The following is a 25,384-nucleotide window of genomic DNA, read 5'->3' as shown; positions in this document are numbered from 1 at the left end:
GTCGCTAAGCAACCAGTCATTAAGCATTAAGCATTAACCTATATACACAGATGCGCTGGATCCAACTGTAAAATTTATTTTGCTCTTTTGTGCCTTCAAATCAGTCTTAACTCCTGGCAACTACCTGAACAGGTCCTTTGGTCCCCTTTTCTAGGTCCAATTTCTGTTATTCTTGGGGGCATCCAATAATCTAAGGTACATTGAGGTAGGGTTATAATCACCTAAGCACAAATCTGGATGATTTTCAGTGATTTTTATTTCTATTAGTTCTCTCAATTTTCAAAATTATTTTATACAAAGGAAGAGAACCAGACTCACTCCCGAGTTTGTGGGGGCCGCAGGCTTCCGATAGAAAATATCCATGATCAACTTTAGCCTGCCTGGGCAGGATGCTGCCAACAAGAGAGAGTTTTTATGCTCCACTATTGTAAGGGTTAAATAATAAGGGTTAAATGAGGCAAGGAGACGCTGAAGGTACACTTAAATCTGCAACTGGCCGAATAATGCTGGTTGTGCGAATGCAACCATTCAATCCTGCTAAGCTTTCGTGAGACCCAAAAAAAGCACCACCAAGCAGCAGCATCCTGGCTTGTGTCTTTGGAAGAAACGCCCAAGATCTTTACGGCCAGCACCGATGAAACTTCACACTTTCCCCCTACATTCCTTTCGTCGGAGTCCCAGAACCTTGATGAAAACCACAGAGGTCACCTCCTCCCGCACTCCTAGAGAAGCCGGAAGCAGGTTCTTTCTGGAACCGGATGTAGGTGGGCTCTAAGGAACGAGGGTAGCGATGAAGCCGGCGGTGGACGAGATGTTTCCCGAGGGCGCGGGGCCTTATGTCGACCTTGACGAGGTGAGGTGGCGGCGGCAGCAACGGCAGCAGCAAGACAGTCTTCCCGGGCAGGGCTTTTTTGTCTCCGGTCCTCGGAAATAGGGTTCCGCGACGTCCTTGGATAGAAGTGGGCGGCGCTGCGGTCCCTTCTGTGCATTGTCAGTTAATGAAGGCAGAGTTTTGTTTTGCCAGGAAGGACAGTTCCTCTCTTCCACTACTGGTCTCTGGTTGAACGGAGGGAGGACGGGCAGATTGGATGCTTCACAAGGGTGGGTTTTAAAGGGCTGGTTGAGAAAGAGAGATATTTCCAATATTTGAGGGGCTCCCACTTTCTAATAGCATTAAGATGGTTAGAGAAGCACAATTTCCAGAAGAGGAGAGGAGAATTCTATTTCTATTCCTATTCCTATTCCTATCCTATCCTATCCTATCCCTATCCCTTTTCTTTCTTTCTTTCTTTCTTTCTTTCTTTCTTTCTTTCTTTCTTTTTCTTTTTCTTTTTCTTTTATTAGATTTATATACCGCCCTACTCCCGAAGGACTCAGGGCAGTGAACAAGCACAAAATAAAATACATAGATACAAAAGTTAAAAGATATAATTAAAACCAGATTAAATAATTTAGCCCGAGACAATTAAAAATCCCAATAATTTAAAACAAATTAAAATTTCGATTTAAAAGAATTTTAAAACGGGAGAAAATTAGGCCAGGCTGGCTTAATATTCCTATTCCTATTCCTATCCTTTATTGGCCACACAAGGAATTTGTCTTTGGTGCATACGCTATCAGTGTACATAAAAGAAAAGATACATTTGTCAAGAATCATAAGGTACAACACTTAATGATAGTCATAGGGTACAAATAAGCAATCAAATCATATTAGGAAACAGTCAATATAAATCCTAAGGATACCAGCAACAAGGTTACAGTCATACAGTCATAAGTGGGAGGAGATGACTGATAGGAACAATGAGAAGAAGAATAGTAGTGCAGACTTAGTAACTAGTTTGACAGTGTTGAGGGAATTATTTCTTTAGCAGAGTGATGGCGTTCGGGGGAAAAACTCTCCTTGTGTCTACTTGTTCTGGTATGCAGTACTCTATAGTGTCATTTTGAGGGTAGGAGTTGAAACAATTTATGACCAGGATGTGAGGGGGCTGTAAATATTTTCACAGCCCTCTTTTTGACTCTTGCAGTATACAGGTCCTCAATGGAAGGCAGGTTGGTAGTAGAAGTGAGGTTAGCAAAAAAAAAAATACAGAGAAGAGCAACCAGGATGATTAGGAGACTGGAGACTAAAACATGATGAACGGTTGTAGGAACTGAGCATGGCTAGTCTAGTGAAGAGAAGGACCAGCGGACACATGATAGCAGTCTTCCAATATTTGAGGGGCTGCCACAGACAAGAGGGGGGTCAAGCTATTCTCCAAAGCATCCCTGAAGGCCAGACAAGGAATCATTGATGGAAACGGAACAAGGAGAGATTCAACCTGAAAATAAAGACAAATTTTCTGACAGTGAGAGCAATCAACCAATGGAACAGCCGGCCTTCAGAAGTTGTGAGAGCTTCATCACTGGAGGCTTTCAAGAAGAGACTGGACTGTATCTGTCAGAAATGGTGTAGGGTCTCCTGCTTGGGCAGGGGGTTGGACTAGATGACCTACAAGGTCCCTTCCAACTGTTAATCTGTTAAGAGTTTTCATACTTTTTCAGGACACAAAGTTTGTTTTTTATGACAGAAAGGGCAAGATCATTTGGGCAGTCGTTTTTCATCTGTTTATGTTTATCTGTACATTCTTATTTATTATTATTATTATTATTATTATTATTATTATTATTATTATTATTATCATATAAAAAAAGAAATTAACATACATAACATACATGAATCATAATATATAATATATAACAATATACAGAATACAAACAATCAACGAGTGCTCCCCCACCCCTCGGGATCATTCCTGCTTCCAGAATCTTAAAGCTTCTGGTGGTGGTGGTATCCCTCTTCCTCCAGAAAACACACATATTAAGAACTGTTTCCAGATTCCATTGAATTCGTTTATCTTCATTATGCCTCTCCTTACTTTAATATTGCAAGTCAATTTATCATTTATGGCAATATCCCAAACTTCCTTATACCATTCTTCCAAATTATAAACATCTTGTATCTTCTAGTTCCTAGAAATCATTAGCCTTGCTGCGGTCAACAAATTTATTATCAATTCTTTAGTCTCTTTTTTACATTTTATATCTTCCAATAGTAAGAGTAATGCTACCTTTGGTGCCTCTTCTATCTTTATTCCTACAATTTCTTCTATCTCCTTAAACACCATTTTCCACAATTTTTGCACAAATTTACAATCCCACCACATATGTAAATACGTTCCTTTTTCCCCACAACCTCTCCAACAGTTATCTGACTAGTGCTGATTCATATTGCTTAATCTAACCGGAGTTAAGTACCACCTCCATACCATTTTGTAGTAATTCTCTTTTATTCTTACTGACATATTTCTCAACACTCTTTGTTGCCAAATTCTTTGTCCCTATTTGTATCTTCAAATCGGTTTCCCATACCATCTTTTCTAAATTTCCCCTCTCCTCTTCCTCCAACAATATTTTATAGATTCCGCTCATTAAGCCTTTTATCCCTTTATTTTCTTCCTTTACAGTTTGATTTTTTTCAATTAATTCCTCAAACCTCATTAACTCTCTACACTCTCCATTTTCTCTTATCCAATTTTTAGTCCATTGTTCCACTTGGCTATAATTTAACCAAGACAACCGTTTTCCTCCTAGAACCTCTTCCAATTCCCCACGTGTCTTCATTCCTCCTAACCATTTCCTTAATTTCAGAGAAAAGAGAAAAGTTTATGTTTATCTGTCATTCCACCAGCACTACCATGTTTCTGCTTTTTAGGTGAGATTTTTGAGAGGAGAAAGAAATGCTGCACAGACATTATAATTAAAATTTCCATTATAATCTTAGTCCTTATATCTTAATTCAATAATAGTAATAAGCAATTAAAGTTATCGATGATTCTGTCTAAATTATGCTAGATTTAGGTGAGCAAGTAGAAAGTAGAAACTAGAGAACTGTAAAAATTTTTTAAACCTAAATAATTATTATATGAATAAATTGGTACAGATGACAAACCAATTCTTTTTCAGGCTGGAGGAAGTACAGGTTTATTGATGGATCTAGCAGCTAATGAAAAAGCAGTACATGCAGACTTCTTTAATAGTAAGTGTTCAAATTTATTTTAAACCAGACATGTTTATTTTAGTCATTGCTGTTTTTTAAAATGTTATTTCTTACTGGCTTTACTAGAAACATAGCTAAAAACATCAGAACAACATCTGAGGGAATGTTAAGCTTGCAAGTTTATCAAGCAAATGATGCCCAATCAGTAGGACCATTATGTTTTATTAATCAGGGGTTATTGGATACATAACATTTTAAAGATTTATCATCAAATGCATTGTCTATTAAGCAGAAAACCTTGGGACATCCTTCTGTTTTGTAACAGCAGTATATACAGAATACATGTGTATCCTTCAGATTGTACAATAGCTCAATAGCAATCAAGATCAAAGAAGTTCTGGCATTGTGCCACTTTTGAGGGACGGGAATAATCAGTGCCCAAATAGTAGCATGCTATACAGTAGAAACGGAAATGATTCACAATAACATAGAAAAACAGCAAACTTTTAGCATCAACATATAACTGAAATAAGGAAACCATTACATGCTGAATGAGTTAAGTGAACTGATAGCTTATGCCAGACTACCATAGTATTCCCTACTCAATATTCTGATTCTGTAAAATGGACAACCGATGGCCTTTGATCTATGCCTCACAAAAGGTTGTCTAACCCTGCTATAAAATAAGTACTTTGGGGGGGGGGGGGGGGGGGCTTTTAAAAATCAATCCTTTAGCATGTTAAAATAACTCATGGAGTTGCATTATGTGATCAGTGCTCAAGAATCCCAACTTTACATAATGACCTTCCCATTTTCAGTTGAATTTCTTATGAATTTATTGAATGGATTTCAAGACTTTTTATTCCAAAATGAGGAATAAATTTTGTATTGTTACTAAACTGTATTTACTAAATCTGGGTGGCAAAAATCTAGACAATAAATACCTCCTTTTTTGGCATTTGGTGGTAAGTCTGCTTTTTGTAGTTAAGATCCCATAAACTAAATTGACCTACTCAGTTATGTATGTTTTTGTTAAAACAGAACAATGGAGTTATATTTACCTCTCTGTGGTATTCATTTATTATCCTTTTAGATTTTGAAGATATGTTTGACGACGACGATATCCAGTGAAATGTGTCTTCCAGCTATGTGGTGCTGAATATTTACATTTCTTATAAAGACTATGTTCTAAACAAAAAGGAAATGTGAACGTAGTCACTAAGACATGAAGGCAATGTGAAATGGCTAAAGATGGATAAGAGAAGAATTATGAAGCTCATTTCCATTAGGATTTGTTTAGATGTAAAATTGTATAGACTTGCTATAATAAAATCTAAATAAATATTTAATTTTGAAAAAAATGGCTTGCTTTTTCAATTGGATCATTCTAAAATTAGGATTAGAGAAGGTAAGTTGTAAGCATATTATCTCCCCACATAGAAGAAACTCTCATATGTTCATAGCCCAAAAATCCATAATTCACTGCATATGATTAAGCTGGAATGTGCTTTCATTCATTTGATGTCATTTCATGTATGGGTATATGAGGAGGAAGTGCTGATTTCTTTTTAAATTTATAGCTGCCCGTCTCACTGTCAGGCAACTCTGCATAGCTTGCAAAAACATAAAAGCAAAAAAACATTAAATGTTAATGCCACAAATAATTATGATGCCCTCCTCATATCATTTTACTGAAACATGTCACAGAATAAGTCTGAGAGCAATGTTCATACAATACCCTTACCCATAAACTCAAAGGGATTTTAGAAATATAAGCACCGCTCTGGTCCTGATAATATCATTATGTGTACATTCTTTTTCACAATGATATAGAATTGGTTTATCATTTCTTCCTGGGTGATTCTTTCAATTTTCCAATCTTTTCTAGACCATCCTGGTAGTCTCCTATCTGAATACTAACCCAGTCTATTCCTGTTTAGCTTTTTCAATCAACTAAGACAAGCTAGGAAATGCCACCTAGTTGACCACAATCTGGAATATTGGCTGTGCCTTATTCTACAGTACAGTGGCATAATTCAGCTCTTCTAATATTATTTTACTTTCTTTTAAAATTGAGTAAAATATGGAACCAATTCATAATGGTGGAGAAAATGAAGAGTAAGCAATAGAACTGGATGGTTGCAGATAGCTCTAATAACTTATAGTAGACCTTTTAGTAAAAAAGGTTGGCTTTTGTTAGTGAAACCAACTTATTTTTTATTTTAAAAGATCCTTTGTTTTTATTGATTGTATCTTTTAAATTTCTAATTTTAAACATATATAAAGTGTTGTATAAACTTACAATTATTTATTCATCCACTCCTGTTAAGCTACAGTCTATATTTTTTATCCTTTTATTTTTATCAGTTTTCCTAAGTATATTTGAGTGTTTTTACAATAAGCAGGATTTGGGAGGCTGTACTCTCCAGTTCTTCCATTAAAATCTCCATCTCTCTGACAATAAGTCCTGTGGGCTGAATCCAATAACTGAAAGACCACTGTTTCTCAACTTTATTGCTAGAAAAGTAAAGTAAATAAGCATTTATTTAAAATAACAAATTAATCTGAGACGGAAGATAGAATCTCAGAGGGTATATTTACTTTTGTCATAGTAACATATTATGGAGAAGATGTACTTTCAGGAGATGTTCCTTTCTTTGTAAGATTCTTAAGAAAGCAAGAACTCTGAGATTATTCTGTGCCAGATTTCCATAGTTTATCATATTTGACATGTATCATCCCAACATTTGCAAACATTGTGGCCATGCTGATTATGAATGGAAGTTTTGTCATGAGTGCAGAGAACAAGATAAGCACTCTTGCATTAGACAACCTCAAATTTGATTTTAAAAGGGATGTTATTTAGCTGAAATCCTGCTTTATTGAATGTTAGGCAAATCAAAATATATAAATTTTGAGGTCTTGTAGGAATTGATTCTCATGCTTCTGTATCATTTTAAAGTTTTGATCATTCTACCAAGTACAGATAGTCCTTGACGTATGACCACAAATGATCCCAACATTTCTGTTGCTAAGTGAAACCTTTATCATGTGAGATTTGCCCCATTTTGCAACCTTTCTTCCCACAGTTGTTAAATGAATTTCTGTTACTAACATGGCTGTTAAGAGATTCTGGCTTCCCCATTGACTTTGCTAATCAGAGGGTTGCAAAAGTTATCACATGGCCCTGGGACACTGCAATTGTCATAAATACGAGTCAGTTGCCAAGCATCTGGAGTTGGATCACATGACTATTGGGATGGGCAACAATCATAAGCGAAAAAATGGTCATCAATCACTTTTTTCAGTGCTGTTGTAACTTGAACAGTCACTAAGTGAACTGTTGTAAGTCGAGGACTACCTATATGTATTTTCCAAACTCTCAGGGTTGTAGTAGTAACCTTTAACGGGGGAAAATGGTGCATCATATGGAACTATTTTTGAATCAAGATACATCAAGTGGACTAACTTACAGAATGCATCCAAAATCCGAAACTCCCATGGAATTGAAATATGGAAAATTTTATGAACCATTTTATGAAAGATTACCATAATACATTTTATGACATAATGCAAAATGTTACACAGTAAAACGTTTCCTATGGTTAACTCCTGATGTTTGACTATGGGCTATTTTCAAGGCAGATACATCTCTAAATATCTCCTTGAATTTTTATGAACTGTTCCAATGAAGGAAGTGCATTAGAAATTCTGCCATTGTTGAAGGCATTGAGGAATCTGGTAAGGAAATTTCTCTGACATGTTGTCCCAATAGGTCACAAGTTTTCTTGTTAGTTTTCAACTTTTAAACACCTAAAAGCCTTAGCACATATTTGAAAGACTAGCTCTCCCACTATGAATCTTCCCATAACTTATATCAGCAGAAGGGGCCCTTTCAACTAGCTCAAAGTTTCTCAACCTTGGCACTTTTTAAATGTGTACACTTCAAAGTCCTCCTAGAATTCCCCAGCCAGAAGCTCAGCTATATAGCAAATGGAAGAAGGTCTCCTATGTGGTTGTCAGGTTCTGGAATGCACTCCTAATATTTAGAAAATGGAAATGTTTGCTTCCACATGCAATTCAAACAGCTAATTTTAACCTTTGAAATTCGACATGGTTTACCACTGAAGCTGTACTTGCAGGACAGCTTCCTCCAACTGATCATGACCCATCTGACCTATTTCTCCTACCAGTGATGCCTCATTTCATGAAATGAGGGTGGTGAAGACACAAATGAAGTTTTTCTATAGGGGCCTCTGCACTTTGGAAGTGCTCCCGCATCCCTCAAGATTTTAATCTGCCCCTATACTGTTGGTTTTCCATAAGCAATTAAAAATGTATTTTTTTTCAACACAGGAGTTTACAGTTTCTGTGACAGCATTGGGTATTTTGGTTTCTTTTATTATTTTGTTCTCTTTATTTTTTGTACAGTGGATGTTTCATGATTTGTATTGACAGATGTTATAAGCAGCCAAGAATTTGCTAATGTACTAATATATAGATAATATATTAGTAATAACTATTTCATATTGAGTAAGTCAGCCCAGAGATGAACTTCAGTTAATTTTTTCTGCTTTGCAACTGCCTTAACCACAGGACTGTCCAGAATTGGTCTTCAGTAGATTTAGAGGAGGAATGTTTATATTGTAAGCACGTGTAGCAGATTTTCCAAACTCACAACTATGAATGTGCTAATGTTCCTGCTATAACATTTTTGAATTATGCATGCTCAAATATATGCTGATCAGCTAATGCATAATGTATATATACAATCATTATATAAATGGAAGCTTCTATAGTGTCAACTGTGAGCTGTTTCATGGAAACTCAGCATCAGTCTACACCCCCTTAGTGCCAAGTAAAACAATTCGCTGCAGCCAACTGTCTCCGTTGTTTTTCTGGGAAGTGGACAAAATGTCCAAGAATGCCTTTAGGTCTCTAATCTGTTTCATAAGTCTGGTATTTTCTTTGGATGTATGTTAGATTGGTCTATAAAAAAGGACAAAATTAACCAACAGTACGCGGAAAGAAGCTTAGGTTCAGATAATATTCTATTAAACCGAAAAGGTAACCTCCCTGCAGCTCTGTCATGAATGGGCAAACACGTCAAGCAATAATTTTGAGAGAACATCTCTATGATATTCTCAGCATCCCACATGTATCCAGCTGGCCAAAAGGTTTAAGATCTTGATTTAGGATACAGGAATCCACCAAATTGCATTTTATCAACAAACCATATTTTTAATACATAGTTATGGTGAGCACATTTACCATGTTTTTCTGGTACTAGTTTTTAAGATTCCAAGCTTTTAAAAAAAGTCTTGTGGTAATATGGTTTCAGCCAGAGTGTTGAAGACATCTGTTATAAGTCTCAGGGGCCCCCTGTAACAGAGGCAATGGTAAGAAATACAGTATTAGGAATTCTAGTGCAGCAACATCTGGAGGACCGCAGGTTCTCTTTGCCTTCTTTAAGCCTCTACTGCTCAACCTGCTGCTTTATAAAAACACATTTCCCTTTAATGTTTTCACTGCATCATGTTTTTCCATAGCCTCATGAGAACTTTGCTTGATAAAGGGACCCATAAATATAAATAATGAAAGAGTATCTAAATAAGCAGCCAAGCTTGAGCTAGGAAAAAATTCTAGGAACTCTAGGCAATTATTCATCCCAGGATTTTTACCTCTCCGTCAAAAGCAAGATGACAGGCAGCCCAGCCTCTTTGCTGTTAATTTGATTGCAAGACCTGTTCCTGGGGTTCTGTCAAAGTATTGATTGCCCTGCATTGCACAAGCAGCTCTGAACGGACAGATCCAACAGTGATAGAAAACAGTTCTCTGAAGCGGAACTGTATCCTGCTGTCACTGAGCAAGATTCCTGCTGTATAAAGGAATGGGGGTAGCAATTAGAACATTCTTTTTGGGGCTCCCCGCTGAGAGATGATTAAAAACCCCGGAGCTGAGAGGCAGGTAGGTCAGGCTATGAGAAGAAAGGCAAAGCCCATATGTTTCTTTTTCATTCTGGTGGGGAAAAGACTAGGAAAGGGGTCTCCCACCTTAGCCAGATGGATGGAATCCACTTATAATGTTCACCAATCCAGTTACAGATAGTAATTTAATTTAGAATATGGTTCGAGACTGGAGTATTGGCCTTATACATTTTAGTGTGAGCTCACCATTGATACAGTGAATTTGTGCTTCAGTTTGTTGGTTAGGTTTAGACATGATATTAGGCTATAGTTCATTTAATTATGACTCATTGAATAGGCCATAACAAATGGAGTCCACAAATGTTAAGACATAACCAAACTAATTATGTTATAGCTTGATATGGTGTGAATCAGGGGTGGGTTCTACTTACCTTTACTACCGGTTCTCAATAGGAGCGCGTGTCTTGCTTCTGCACATGCGCAGATTGCCAATGATGACATTCGGGGCAGTGGGCGAGGCCTCCTGCCAGTTTTACTACCAGTTCTTACGAACCAGTCCAAACCGGGGGCAACCCACCACTGGTGTGAATTTAGCCAGGATGTGGGCAATTGTAGAGACCACACGCACACAAAGGTTGAGGATGTATGTGGGTAACTTTATTGTCTTACATAGTGACATTATATAGTTTGTTACTTTCAAGTTACAGTGTACTTGGCAGCATCTCATTGGCTACAGAATCTTCCAGGTAACTAGAGTCTTTGGTTAACCATTACTGCTTTGCTTAAGCACTTATAATGTTAGACTTTAATTAAAGTCTAATACACATATATCCCATTTCCTCTCCTGCTGTTCCTCTTATTTACAGAATTAGGGTCTTATCTTTTAATGTAGTTTCCTGGTGCTTACGTGCAAGTAACCTTCCTTATCTGAGGTTTGCCATCAAGATAGGAAAATCCCTGCACATATGCAGATTGCAGATTCCTACATGTCCCCTCTTTTTATTTAATTTTGAGGGAACAAAGATTTTTGAATATATTGCATTTGATGAGGAGGCAGAGAAAGAGGAGCAGGGAATACACTGAATGAAACAACAGCAAGCAACTAACATGATAATAAGCATAAAAAAACAACTACTTAAAACAGGTCAACCAGTCAAAAGAAAAGGAAATAGAATGAACATTATTCTGAAAATATGATTGGAGTTTAGCAAGTTCATCTTCAATGGTTCTGTTCAAAGAGTGAAAATGAACAGCACATCCATGATGGCCAACAAGTTACAAAAATCTCCTTGTCGTGCTAACAAATAGTCAATAGCAAAACGTTGTTGGAGCACATCCTGATTCAGGTCCTCAATTTCATGTTGGAGATCACGAACAATAGCAGCAGTGGCATTAATTGATTTCTCCAAGAGACATGTTAAACCCAAGATAGAATGTCTATTTTCTTGAGCTATTATTCCAGGGTAAGCCCCTAAGGTGATCACCCCAGTAATAGCTCCAGCCACAGCACGGCCAAAGGTATTGAGAGAGGACAGTTGTGTATCAATGATAACTTCATCATTACATGTAGGACCTAATGAAGCACGGCATTGTCGTGAAGAAGAAGAGAGAGCACCAATCTGCACAGATAGGGAAAAGTAGCCAATAGCAGCACACTGATAGTTCTGAGGGTGTACATTGGTTGCATATTTGTCAAAAAAGAACCACATAGAAGCGTTAAAAATAGGAAAATTATCAGGATACATTTCAGGCACAATATTAGGCCCATACAAAGAATAATTAAAGGTTCCCCAAAGCCAATAATAGTCAGTACAATAACTATAATTCCCTACTTTCGATAAAATGCGTTGAGCCTTAGCATAATCATTCCAATTGTTAAGCCAAGTATGGCGAGCAAAACAACAAAAACATAAGCCTCTAGTACATTGATTAGTATGAAGATAACGCCAACGAACAGAATTAAGTTTAGGATTAAGTTGTATAAATTGAGTGTTATTCAAAGCAGTAACAACTAAGAGAAGACAAGAGAATACAAAAAAGAATTATGACAGAATTAGCTGTAATAATAGCAAAAGCAGCAGCAACTAGATTTTCAGGAGTCTGAGGTAGGTCAGCTTGACTCAATTGTTGTTGAATTTGGTATGTTGTGGCTTTCACTTGCTCCCATGTGATTGGTGAAGGTTGTTACTCAGGATTAGGAGCAAGATGATACTTTACTAGCGGTCTTATCAGTGGTTCTATTGCATGAAAATGAACATTAACAGGAACATCTGAAAAAGAATCTACAAGAATTAAATAATTCCAAGTAAATTGGCAGAGGTACCCCTAGGGTTGACCCCACTGGGGAATGGAATGGCTGACTGTTGACAGGAGGGACATGCTCATATAATATCCCAAGCCTGCGCCAAAGGAATATGAAACTGTTTTGCCAAAGATTTTGCATTTTGATGAAAATATGAATGACTAGTCACCGGAAAATAAAGAAGCAATTTCCTTAAGGGATTCATCTGCAATGTGATTACCTTCAGTTAGGGCATTGTTAAAAGGAGTATGTCTGCGTATATGCTCCACATATAAGGGATGTTGTTGATTCTCCAAAAGATGCTTAAGAGACAAAAACAAAGCTAGCAAATTTATATCTAATGACAATGCACAGTAAGAAAATGGCAAAGATTGCATAATTAAATAGACATATTGTGTATCAACCACAACATTAATTCATTGCATAGGGAAAAGTTGTAAAGCTAATATAACAGCTGTAAGTTCAGCCCGCTGGGCGGAAGTTTGAATTGATGTGAATTTTGAATGCCATTGGGAGTCAGCATGCCAGACCACCACCCCTCTTTTTGGTGAACCATCTGTAAAAATTGTCAGAGCATCAATAAAAGAAGTACAGACAAAAATAGTAGAAAAAGATGGGTTTAGAGTAGTAGTAACCACAATTCTAGGATCTTTTGGTAATGAATATAAAACTTCTCCAAGATAATTGGAGAAGGCAATCTGATAACTTTCAGATATCATCATAAGATGATCATGTTCAATCTTTGTATGAGTGAAGGCAATGCCTATCAAATCTTGTCCAATCAGTTGCAAAGCACACTTTCGGCCTAATAATCAATTCTTCTAAGGCAGATTGGTCAGGATAAATGTTTCTAGGTGGAGTAACAAATAAATTTAACCACTCATGAATAGCTATTTTTAATGTGCTCTTAATGGTATATAAACACCCAGTAGGCAATGGAGAAGTAGGAAGAATAGTTACTTCTACTGACTCAATTTGCTCAACATATTGTTGCTTAACTTTGTCCAAGATGAGCTGTAAGCACCTTTTTTGATCGTTCATCAAATGAACTGTATCACCAGGGAATTGCGCTCCTTTTAAGGGTTGGAATAGAGGTAACATATCACCAGTTGTATGCAGAAGAAAGGCCTAGCCCAGTTAATAATGCCTAGCAACTTTTGCCATTGAACTAAAGTATAAGACTTTTGTACCTTTAAGTCAGGCAATACTGGAATGGAAAAAGCTTTCAGTAACCTATGACCCAAGTATAGGTAAGGTTCAGTTTTCTGAATTTTATCATCTGCAATAAACAACCCCTTCTGTGCCACAATAGTTTTTAATTCCTGCAGAAGGACTATAGAATCAAACTGAGGAGCAGCTATTAAGATATCATCCATGTAATGATAAACCAAATAAGATGAAAATTTTTCACGAAATGGCTCCAGTGCATTGTCCACAAAATACTGGACAAAGTAGGAGAATTAAGCATGCTCTGTGGTAAAACACGCCAATGATATCGTTTAGTTGGCATGCTATTATTAAAAACACCACACTGGAACAGTAGAGAGCCACTTAAGGAGAAGAGCCATCATCCAAAATCAATTTTGTATTTAAAAAAGAAAGGAGGTCCAACCCCAATATTAGTATGAATAACAAAGGGCGAAAGGAAGTAATAGAGAGGATTAAGCAATAGAGGATCGATCAGGAAGAATTTGACGAAGGTTCACCCAAGCCTGAATTAAAAGAGTTCCAATGTAATCAGAATCAATAACACCAGGGACACAAAGCACCCCTTTTTATGAGAAGGTAGCTGGAGGAAGCACAGTTTGAGCAGGAATTGAAGCAATTTTTTCTTTATCCTGTGGTTGAAGTGGAATAGTAAAGAAACAATCTTTTAAATCAACCGCCAACAATTGATAAAAATTATGAATTAAATTAGGATTAGGAAGACCACATTGCAAAGGACGCACTAAATCAGAGGGAAGAGGGCCCTTAAATTGAGAAGGAATAAATTTAACTTCCAAAGGAAATTTAAATTCCACAGATTCCTGAGTTATTAAATCAAGCCCAGCATTACCTGTTGTGGCTGGAACTGCAGAAGAGAGACTAGGAGAGGAGACATGGCTATGGGGAAGGCACTCTTTTGTCCCCTCTACCAAGCCTCTGGCAAAATTACCACTGATGCCATAATCAGTGATACCTTTTTTTCTTAAAATTTGATAAGGCAGTCCTTCCCATTCTGCAATCTGCTGTCCTGCCAATTGACCCTGGCCCTGATGATATTGTACAGGACATACAGACAACAATTCTGCAATTTCTTTCCCAGGCATGGAGAAATCCTGTTTACAGGATTTCACCATTTTCTGAAAAGAAGACTGAACAACAGAGTTAGAAGGTTTAGTAATCTGACCTATGTCAGTAAGAGCTGAAAGAGGCAGAATCACATATTCTGGAGAGGAAGGAGGACAGACAACAGCATTGGAATAACTTGGAGGTGAAGGAGTTAAAAGAGACAGTTCAGCAATTCCAAATTTTTCCACTGCATATCTACATAAATGCCATACCTGCAAAATCTCTACCTTAGCTCTTGGTTCAGCATGTAAAACTTTCCCAATTTTTTCCCAATCAGATAATCTTAAAGACCCCTTTTCAGGATACCATAAACACTTATTTGCAATCTCCTGGACCAGCCTTAAGAGACTGCATTGTGGCACATCAATGTGATTTTTCTTAAGTAAATAGCTTAATTCTTCCGCATGCTTTCTTTGTCCCTCAGAAAGCGAGGCCCCCATTACTTACAGAAACCTTTAGAAGGTTGAAGAAGCCACGAGGGCTGACAGTGCACCAGTCCTTGCCGGACGGAGTAAGGATCCCTGTTCGGGTGCCACTTGTAGAGACCACACACACAAAGGTTGAGGATGTATGTGGGTAACTTTATTGTCTTACATAGTGACATTATATAGTTTGTTACTTTCAAGTTACAGTGTACTTGGCAGCATCTCATTGGCTACAGAATCTTCCAGGTAACTAGAGTCTTTGGTTAACCATTACTGCTTTGCTTAAGCACTTATAATGTTAGACTTTAATTAAAGTCTAATACACATATGTCCCATTTCCTCTCCTGCTGTTCCTCTTATTTACAGAATTAGGGTCTTATCTTCTAATGTAGTTTCCTGGTGCTTACGTGCAAGTAACCTTCCTTATCTGAGGTTTGCCATCCAAGATAGGAAAATCCCTGCACATATGCAGATTGCAGATTCCTACAGGCAATCTTTTGTTTAATATCAAAAGTTACAATATAATGAATATAATGAACTATTACTTTTTCAGATACTATAATGCCTGTTTTTGTCTCAAGTTTTGCACCAGCTTAAGACAGGACATTAAATAAGTAAAGCTTCCCTAAACTATGTCACCCCCAATGACTTAGAATGGTCATGCTGACTGGAGGTTCTGGGAGGAAGCTCAAACATTTGGAAGATAATAACAAGAGTAGAGAAAGCCGTATTTGATAAATAATCTTTCTTCAATCTGGTACAATATCAACCTATGTACCATATTGAGGATGATATAGAATATATATCACATCTGGACAGCAGACGTTTGGACAAATGGATCCAGAGTGATTTTTTTCTTTCACTTTCTCTCTGTTTTGCCTTTGGCTGTCTTATGGCTTATGGCCTAGTTCATAAATAGGCAACCTGGAGTCATTCTACACCAGTGGTGGGATTCAAAAATTTTTACTACCAGTTCTGTAGGCGTGGCTTGGTGGGCGTGGCATGTCTTGGTGGGCATGTCAGGGAGAGGATACTGTAAAATCTCTATTCCTTCCCCACTCCAGGGGAAGGTTACTGCAAAATCTCCATTTCCTCCCGATCAGCTGGGACTCGGGAAGCAGAGAATAGATGGAGGCAGGGCCAGTCAGAGGTGGTATTTACCACTTCTCCAAACTACTCAAAATGTCCGCTACCGTTCTCCAGAACTAGTCAGAACCTGCTGAATATCACCTCTGTTCTACACTCATGGTTCCACAATCAATAGCAGCAGATTATGGGAATGGTAGTTCAAATTCTCTTCAGGGAACCAAGTTGCTTGACTCAGGGGTTTCAAAATGTGTTCTGTGTTCTGATGAGAACTTTGTGGAGTTTTATGAGAGACTAAAGACAAAGAAAGACATTCACTCCAGCATAGCCAGTTTTCTATCTCTAGAACTTACCTCTTGGTTAGAAGAAGTTTGAGATTTATTATCTTTTTTTACTAAGGAGTTCTGTTGCTTGAAAATGTTGCTTATCCTATCCCAATCATTTTCAATTTTTGGAATTTTGGGTCTTGATATCTTAAAACAAAGTTTGTTTTCATTTTACTTGATTTTGGACTGTGACACAGATTTTGAATTAAATCTCCTGCCCACTATGCTATTGTGCATTGGCTTATTGTTGACTTGATTAATTAAGCAGGTTTGCAATCTTGTATTGTTGTTTGATCACCTTGGACTGCCTGTATATGTTGTAATTCTTGCAGACCCATGGGAGATAATTATGCTAGATGTTTTAGAAAGACAAGCAGGAGAAAAACCTATTCCTAATTTGAGTGTCTTTGACTAGTCAGTAGGAAAAAAGGCACAGCAGTGGTTATGAGTTGGGATCATTTAAAAAAATCTCTCAACCTTTGCTTTATCTGCAGAGGGAACAAAAGGCAGTAAAATGGCCACAACAATCAGAGGAAGACCTCAGTGAGGGCCAAAAGGGGAAAAAAAAACACAGCAGGGCAGCTAGCCTGGGAAAAGTAATGCATTTGATAGTGACACATATGATAAGGTGTTACAATGCAGAAGGACATGGGCAATATTTTGAGGCAAATTTCTGAAAAAGGGGGATCTTTTTTTAATTGTAATAGATAAATAAAACATACAACTTATTGAGAAGCTCAATGTATCCCTCCAAGAAGTATTAGAAATAATACAGGAATATTTTGTGCCATGACTTTTATTAATTGCAGAGAGTTTCAGGTGACATTAGAAATAGCAAAAAGGAGAATTCCTTGCAGCATATATGCAGCAGAACTGAAAAACTTATCTGAATCCTACACATTTGGCAAAGGGCTAAATAATGATTTGGTAGACTGGCTAATCAGTAGAACTCAGAAAAAAAATTAAAAGGATGTTTAATTTAGGTGAATTTAACATGCAGGACAGCTAATTTTTAGCACTGTGGATACTGCTTCTAGAGATATTATATAGAGCTCAGAAAGGAGTAAAAAAAAAAAATAGCAGACACGCAGAATGTCAGGGTTCCAAGTAACACCCCCAAATAACAGATCAAAGTGAACTGTACTTTGGTGGTGAAAGACAAATTTAGGGAATTAATCTGAAGAAATTGGAATAAATTGTAATATATTCTCTTTTATGTCTGTAGCTAAATGATTGTTTCTCAACCTTGGTGACTTTAAAATGAGCAGACTTCAACTCAAAGATGGCTGGGGAATTCTGGAAGTTGAAGTCCACACATTTTAAGGCTGCCAAGGTTGAGAAACACTGGTTTAGCCTATAAACACTGGGCTGAACATTCTGAAAAATCTGTATCAAATTAAAATCCTTTGATATTTTTTTCTCTATCAAACAGAGATTATTCGACAAGAAACTAAAAGAAGCCTATTTCACGTGTACATAACAATCAAAAATTACTGGAATACACAGTAAAAATGTGCTGTTTGAATCGTATCACGTGGGGACTACAGTTTATTGAAGTTATCCAAGCTGAAAGTTCATTTATTGGAGTTATATTCTGTCTATCAGGAACAGACAACAAATTGCATAGCTTCAATGAATTGTTCAGATTGATAGTATGTTCAAAGGATTCCTAGAATGCTTCCTTTTCATCCATAGGAATGGTCTGCTTCCTGGCAAAGAAGTAAAATAGGATGTACAAAACCATTTATGGCATAACTATTTTGGTTAAGATAGATACATGTTTAAAGTAGACTGAGATGTTCCAATGGCTTCAACAACAGTCATGATGATGATGATGATGATGATGGCCATTCAGTCATGTCCAATTCTTGGCCATTCTATGGGCCAGGTCTCTCTACATCTTCCGATCTTGCACTAATTCTTTGAATTCTTCTGTGCTCTGGCTGGTGTCAGCTTTGATGGTGACAACCGTCATACATAACCATAAATGTAGTAAGAGAATCCTTTTGTGAGAATGGATACTCCAAAAAAAGTGAATTATAACTGAGCACAAGTTATAGCTAATTAATATTAGACATCCCTGAAATACAGGTAAGAACTCAAACAAATAATATTACCATATTACCCTGCTACAAATTAATTGAACATTTGTTCAACTGAATATTTATTCAAAATATCAAGAATACTTTGGAAACATTATTTGGAGAAAATGTAACACTAAATCAAAATCATTCTATTTGCATATCTTTGTGGAACAACAAATCAAATCAATATTACTCTAAGGATGTATTTTATGTTTAGGGTTATAAAGGTAAAGGTAAAGGTTTCCCTCACACATATGTGCTAGTCATTCCTGACTCTAGGGGGCAGTGGTTATCTCCGTTTCAAAGCTGAAGAGCCAGCGCTGTCTGAAGATGTCTCCATGGTCATGTGGCTAGCATGACTAAAAGCCAAAGGCGCACGGAACGCTGTTACTTTCCCACCGAAGGTGGTTCCTATTTTTCTACTTGCATTTTTATGTGCTTTCAAACTGCTAGGTTGGCAGAAGCTGGGACAAGTAACGGGAATTCACCCTGTTATGTGGCACTAGAGATTTGAACCACTGAACTGCCGACCTTTCAATCGACAAGCAGAGAGTTGAAACAGTTAAGACATCTTTTCATAGTGAAACAGCACTTATCTATTGGGCAAACTAGCAATAAGAGACTATAAGAAGCAGTGTAAGTGTGAACAACTGGAAAGATCAAAGAAACAGCTGTACATCTTTCTTACACTATACAGATGGGTTCTGATAAAATGTGATGACAACATATTGACCAGCTAAAAAAAGACAAATTATAGAAAGACGTTGTGACTGCCACGATTGGACATAACAGCTATGATTCCTGAATTACCACCAGTACACTATATTACCAACAGAAACAGTGAAAATTTCTGGGTTACAGATACTGATTAAGAACGTCTGTGATTTTGCTCATTTATAGCGCCTAATGCTGCCTGTATATGTTGTAATCCTTACAGCCCCCTGGAGTCTCCTTTCTAGAAATCTCACTACAGCAAACAACAGGAAAACCTACTTCTAATTTCTTTGTTGATCATTAGCAAAAACACAATATGCTCCTTCCATTTTCCAAGCTGATGAGAGTTGTGGCCTAGACCAAGAGAGAAAGGAGAACTCAGGTGGAGAAAGGCACGCGATAAGTGACACTGAGCAATTTACTGCAGCTCAGTTTAAATTAATATAAAGCACACATAGATGCAAATATAAAAATAAATGAAGCTACTTAAAGAAGGCCAAGTCCCATATGTTAGCCTGCTGATATTTTTTATGTGACTGTTTTATTTGTCAAAAGTAAATAAAAAGAAGCTGTGGAAATAAAAATAGACTAATAGAATTGTTGAAAGACTTCTTCTAATTTCTCTCTTAAATAATACTTTGAATGGCAACAGATGACATTGGGTATAATTTTTTTTTTATTTTACCTACATATTAATGTCTACAGATCAAGATATAGAGACTAATTGTAATATTACCAAGTACATGGGTAATAATTTAAACTTTTGCACCCACCAAAACTCTGGGACAAATTGCTTGCATTACCTGGATGTTTCCAGGATAATCTGTTCCCAATGTAGTCCTTCAGGTCTTCCCTCAGTTCAGTCATCACCACTGTAATCAAATCCATCCATTCACCTTGCTACTGTTAATGCTCTTATTCTCTTTTCTTCCTTTCTCAGAATTATAGGCATCTCAAGAGAGCTGGGTCTTGAATATTGTAATTCAAGCTTAGTGATTTGAGTGACCAATTTGTACAATATGCTTGCTTGTTTTCTTGGCTATCCATAATATTCTCAAGAGTCTTCTCCAATATCAAAATTCAAAAGCATCAATATTCTATCAGTTATCAGACACTCCATCTAATCATCGCCTCCTGGGATATCCCATTATAGAGCTGTGGTGGCGCAGTGGTTAGAATGCAGTACTGCAGGCTACTTCTGCTGACTGATGGCTGCTTGCAATTTGGCAGTTCGAATCACACCAGGCTCAAGGTTAGCTCAGCCTTCCATCCTTCCAAGGTGGGTAAAACGAGGACTCAGATTGTTGGTGTCAATATGCTGACTCTGTAAACCGCTTAGAGGAGGCTGGAAAGCACTGTGAAGCAGTATATAAATCTAAGTGCTATTGGTTCCTAACATCTTCCGTTACTTTACAATAATATCAGTACTCATATAAACATATAGTTCCTAAACATACATTTATCTAGAATAACATCTATATTTTTGTTCTAACACTATACATTTGACTTGGCTAGCAGTGTTTGGAACCAGTGATGTCATATATATGTCCAATGTTTTTTTAAATTTTGTATTATTAATAAAAAACTTTTTTTAAAAAAATCTAAATGCTATTGCTATTATTCCTGACTATCCTTATATTTTTAAGACAAACACACACACACACACCAGTACTGGCCTACAGGCACTAAGAATGGTGTCCATTGGCACATTGGCATCCTTAGACATTATGCTGAGAACCAGCAATGTAGTCTCTTGGAAAAACTAATCACTTTCTTGACTGGCTAACATACTTCAAACTGCCACATTATACTTACGAACAGTGGTGTCTATATCAAACTATTACTTCAACTTGACAGTGCTCTAAACTGTCAGTTTTGTATTAAATCACTCTACCTAAAGCTCATTAGAGCTCATTATTTAGAAAATACATTTTGAAGTCATCAGATTTCAAAGGTATAATAATGCCTTTTAGATATTGTGGTAGAAACACCAGAATTCATTTGCCATGGGCAATATTCCATCATGCAGTTATATTCTGAACATTTAATATTTCTTTTATTTAGTGCCACCTACTTGAGGATTCTAAACAATAATAAGCTCTATAGATCAGCCAAAAAAAGTACATTCAAGTGATGAAAACTAATTAAATAAAAGAAAGCAAGTTGTATTTTGATTTAGGTAAAAATCTAATTTATTTCTGGCATCTCTGTTCACTTCTAGTCTTAAAAAAAACAAGCACTTGAGAACCTATTGGAAAATTATCTTTGTTATTGATAGCTTGGTACCCTCTTGTGGATATTTGCAGTGACTGCAGCTTAGCTTGAGATCTCAAATATTTTTTATCAATGAGATTTTCCCAGAAATAGTTTCACTGAGCCAAAAGCGACAAAGTAAATTACAGAACAGAGATAATTACTGACCGAGTTACAAGGAACTAAATGTGATCTCATAATAGGCTAAACTTTGAAAGAATAATATGTACTAGTTAATATATATTAAGATTCTGTGCTATGCCTTCTAAAATATATTTCATAATGATGCTAACAATATTAATACATATCAATTATGCATAAAATATCATTTATGTATGCCTTTATATATTTGTAGAATCATTTCTGATGCTTTATGACTAATTTTGCTAGAATACCTGGTACATAGGTCCATTTTTAACTTCAATTTTAAAAGAGCTACTGTAATAATCCCTCCATTCAAACAACTTTTCTCAAATCCTCATGCTTACTCTACTTTTTTTGGAAATTGCTTTCTGTGCCTTTGAAAGATAAGTTCATTTAAGGATGTTCATTCAAGGGAAACATAGTTTAGTCTGCGTTATACATTAGAATGTCTTATTATTTCAATAATTCTTTCAATTATAGTTTAAATTATTTTCTGTTTTGTTAATGCATCTTAATGCATCTTTGTATTTTAGTATTCCTCTCCATTTTCTTTTATATTTTATTACATGTCCAGTGGATTATTCCTTTCTGTCAGTGTTAAATATTCTTAACACTGAAATGAATCTTAATAAATCTAGCAGTGACATTTGTTTTAAGTGTTATGGCCTTTAGGCTATTCAGTCTCAGTGAAGATAGCAATAGCACTTACTTATATACCACTTTACAGTACTTTACAGCCTTCTCTAAGCAGTTTACAGAGTTAGCATATTGCCTCCAACAATTTGAGTCCTCATTTTACCCATCTCAGAAGGATGGAAGGCTGAGTCAACCTTGAGCTTGGTGAGATTTGAACTGCCAAATTGCAGGCAACCGGCAGTCAGCACAAGTAGCCTGCAGTACTGCATTCTAACCACTGTGCCACCGTGGTTCATTGGCTGATATGTGGTTAGCTCAGGGCAAATTGTCTTTAATTACCATAATGGAATAACCAGAGTCTTTTTGTGTATGGCAGAAAGGGAATGAAGAAAAAGGAGAAATTGCATCACTAACATAAAAATAGATGAGCAACTCACAGGTATTCCCTCCCAGAAAGTATGGTAGAGATTTTGGATTATGAATAATCAAGATGGCTTTTTAATAGCTAAGTTGTGTGCTTTTTAATGGACTAATAGCAAGCATGTATCATAGGGTTCACTGTGAATATTGAATAGATATATTTTGTCCCAATTCTGTCTTAATGCCTTCATTTTTTATTATGATCACTGACTAGAATTCTGCAACTTAAGACAACTATTCAGCTTCAAGTAATTCAACAAACATAAAATTATAACTACATTATTGAGACAATCAACGCATGTTGAGTTTTGCAGATAGAACAACATTTTGCTACATTCAAGGAAACTGAATCATATTGATCCAACAGGAATAGCTCTATTTAAAGTAAGTTGAAAATGGCTGGATACTTCACCAAGTAGGGAGTTGTGAAATGGGCCTTGTGTCCCTATTGGAGGCTCAATATACATGGAATATGGGCTATGAATTTAAGGGGATTGTCTCTTCAACACAAACTTAATTTATATGGAATGTTTTTATAGCTCAGAATTATATGTAAGGAGATTGGTCAAGTAGGTTTTCACATCTCAAGCACATTGCTTGAGAGCAGTAATTGCTCTATCATAGCCAGTCATCAACCTAGCCATTTTTGAGATTTCACAATGTTGGTTCTTGCAGGATTAATTTTTCCCTGAAATTATTAATTCATAATTATATCCCTTCATCAAAAAACCCAGACCTTCTGAATAACATAACAACAACCCCTGTGTGTAGCATTTTCCTACAAAATAATATAATTTTAAGACCAAAAGAAATAGAACTATGAGTGAACAATTTTTTCATTTATAATTCAATATAATGTCTGGTGTTCTAAACATAAATGCTATTATAATCTATGATGAAAAACAAAAGAAACCAAACCAAAGAACCATTAAAGGAACAAAGATATGAGTTTAAATGCAACTGAAATTTTAATTTAAGAATCATTCTGAAAATTGTGATGCTAAAGCTTTATCTCACTGGCTTGATTCACACAACATGATATTACCATAATTTATTAAATAAATCATAATTAGCTAAATTCACACAACATGCCAAGCTATAAAATATGGGTTACAAACCATAGTGGTTGTATGTATAGTACATGCTAATCCAAAACCAAATTCCATTAAGCCTTAATACAATATATAAAAGCTATAAAATATGGTTTACAAACCACAGTGGCTCTATGTATGCTAATCCAAAACTAATCCAATCAATGTTTATTTTTTGTTGGTGTAACTATAAGTAAACATACTGTAACATTATCTTGAATACAGGCTGAAATCCTGTGTCTGTGTGTGTTTGTGCACACATACTCATGTTCCAGCAAATGCTTATTACTTGATTTCATTGTATCTGATTATTGCATAAGATAACTGAATGTATGAACTGAAAACCATTGAAATGGTATGAAGGAATACAAATATTTGCTGACTTACACATACAAGTCATCATAATATGCAAGCAATAAACATTCAAATTTGAACCACCTTCAAGGTTATTTTGTGTTTCTAACATACCAGAAGTCTACAAGAAAAATGGAGTCCATATCATGCTTGGCTGTTCTTCCATCTTCCCTACTTCATCCCCATTCTACGACTTGTAATTCAAATCAGGGTAAAGTAAAAATCCCATGAAAGTTGAATCATTAACATTATCAGCATAGACACTACTGTTTTCTTCTCCATATAACTGTAGCCAGACTTCATCACCCGATGCCAAATGGAGTAAAACAGATCCAGAAGCCTGATCCACATCATTTTCCCGGTACTGGTCATAGGTGATCATGATTGCCGCGGCCTTCTTGAATAAACTAACTTTCACATCTGAGGCATATACACTGAGATGATATGCAAAATAATATACTCCGGAAATGGTGCATTGGAACTTTCCTGTAACTGTATCATAGTGATTTTGTTCATTGTAGAAGACCTTCGTAAATTTGATAGGCATATTAAAAGAAGAAACTCTGGATGTTAAACCAACACTAAAGGCAGATCGATAGACAGTGGCACTTTCCCCCCTTTCCCCCTTTGATCCTGGGAGTCCTGTAAATCCTGGCACTCCTGGAGGACCTAAAACACCAGCATCTCCTGAGGGTCCTGGACCTCCCCTTTCACCAGGTCCACCTATAAAATAAATTGATTTTTTTTATTAGGATAGTTCATTCTCGTTCAATTATATTACACTGCCCTCTATTTCCCATCAGAAGGACAAGACACCAAAATTAGTAAGTCCTGTTATAAATGGCAATAACAGCTGTAATATTAATATTAATATTAATAATATTAATATTAATAATATTAATATTAATAATAATAATAATAATAATAATAATAATAATAATAATAATAATAATTTTATTTCTATACCGCCCTTCTCCCGAAGGACTCAGGGCGGTGTACAGCCAATTTAAAAACACAGACAAAACAACAATGTAAAATTTAAAATAATTAAATAAATTGGCTCAGATTTAAAACCCCAAAAAATTTAAATACCCCAATTTAAAACTATTGTGTTGATAGTCTGGCCTGGCGGAACAACAGGGTCTTCAGTGCGCAGTGAAACACCCGGAGGTCGGAGATCTTACGAATTTCCGGGTGCAGTTCGCCCACAGGGCTGGGGCTCCCACAGAGAAGGCCCTCCCGAGGAGACCCT

General features: G+C 36.5%; 2 protein-coding genes across 3 annotated transcripts in view; one reads left to right on the top strand and one right to left on the bottom strand.

Moving 5' to 3' along the window:
- Positions 1-745: 745 nt before the first annotated feature.
- COPS9 (COP9 signalosome subunit 9) lies at positions 746-5,400 on the top strand. The gene is made up of 3 exons (XM_070945629.1): positions 746-853; positions 4,006-4,078; positions 5,133-5,400. The coding sequence occupies exons 1-3, from the start codon at positions 791-793 to the stop codon at positions 5,168-5,170; spliced, it is 174 nt and encodes a 57-aa protein (XP_070801730.1). The 5' UTR covers positions 746-790; the 3' UTR covers positions 5,171-5,400.
- Positions 5,401-23,669: 18,269 nt separating this feature from the next.
- The window catches only part of ADIPOQ (adiponectin, C1Q and collagen domain containing), a 30,478-nt gene continuing 28,763 nt past the window's right edge, over positions 23,670-25,384 (bottom strand). The window contains exon 3 of one of the 2 annotated variants that reach the window (XM_070946114.1): positions 23,670-24,855. In XM_070946114.1, coding sequence (XP_070802215.1) covers positions 24,320-24,855 — 536 coding nt within the window. In that variant the 3' untranslated portion in view covers positions 23,670-24,319. The remainder of the gene's footprint in view (positions 24,856-25,384) is intronic. The other variant, XM_070946113.1, reaches the window with a different exon arrangement.

Source organism: Pituophis catenifer, unplaced genomic scaffold (assembly GCF_029215685.1).
Source record: "Pituophis catenifer annectens isolate HBS135680 unplaced genomic scaffold, rPitCat1.0.hap2 SCAF_6, whole genome shotgun sequence".
NCBI classification, from domain to species: Eukaryota; Metazoa; Chordata; class Lepidosauria; order Squamata; family Colubridae; genus Pituophis; species Pituophis catenifer.
Note: the sequence above shows the minus strand (reverse complement) of the source record. Positions and strands in the feature narration are given on the sequence as shown.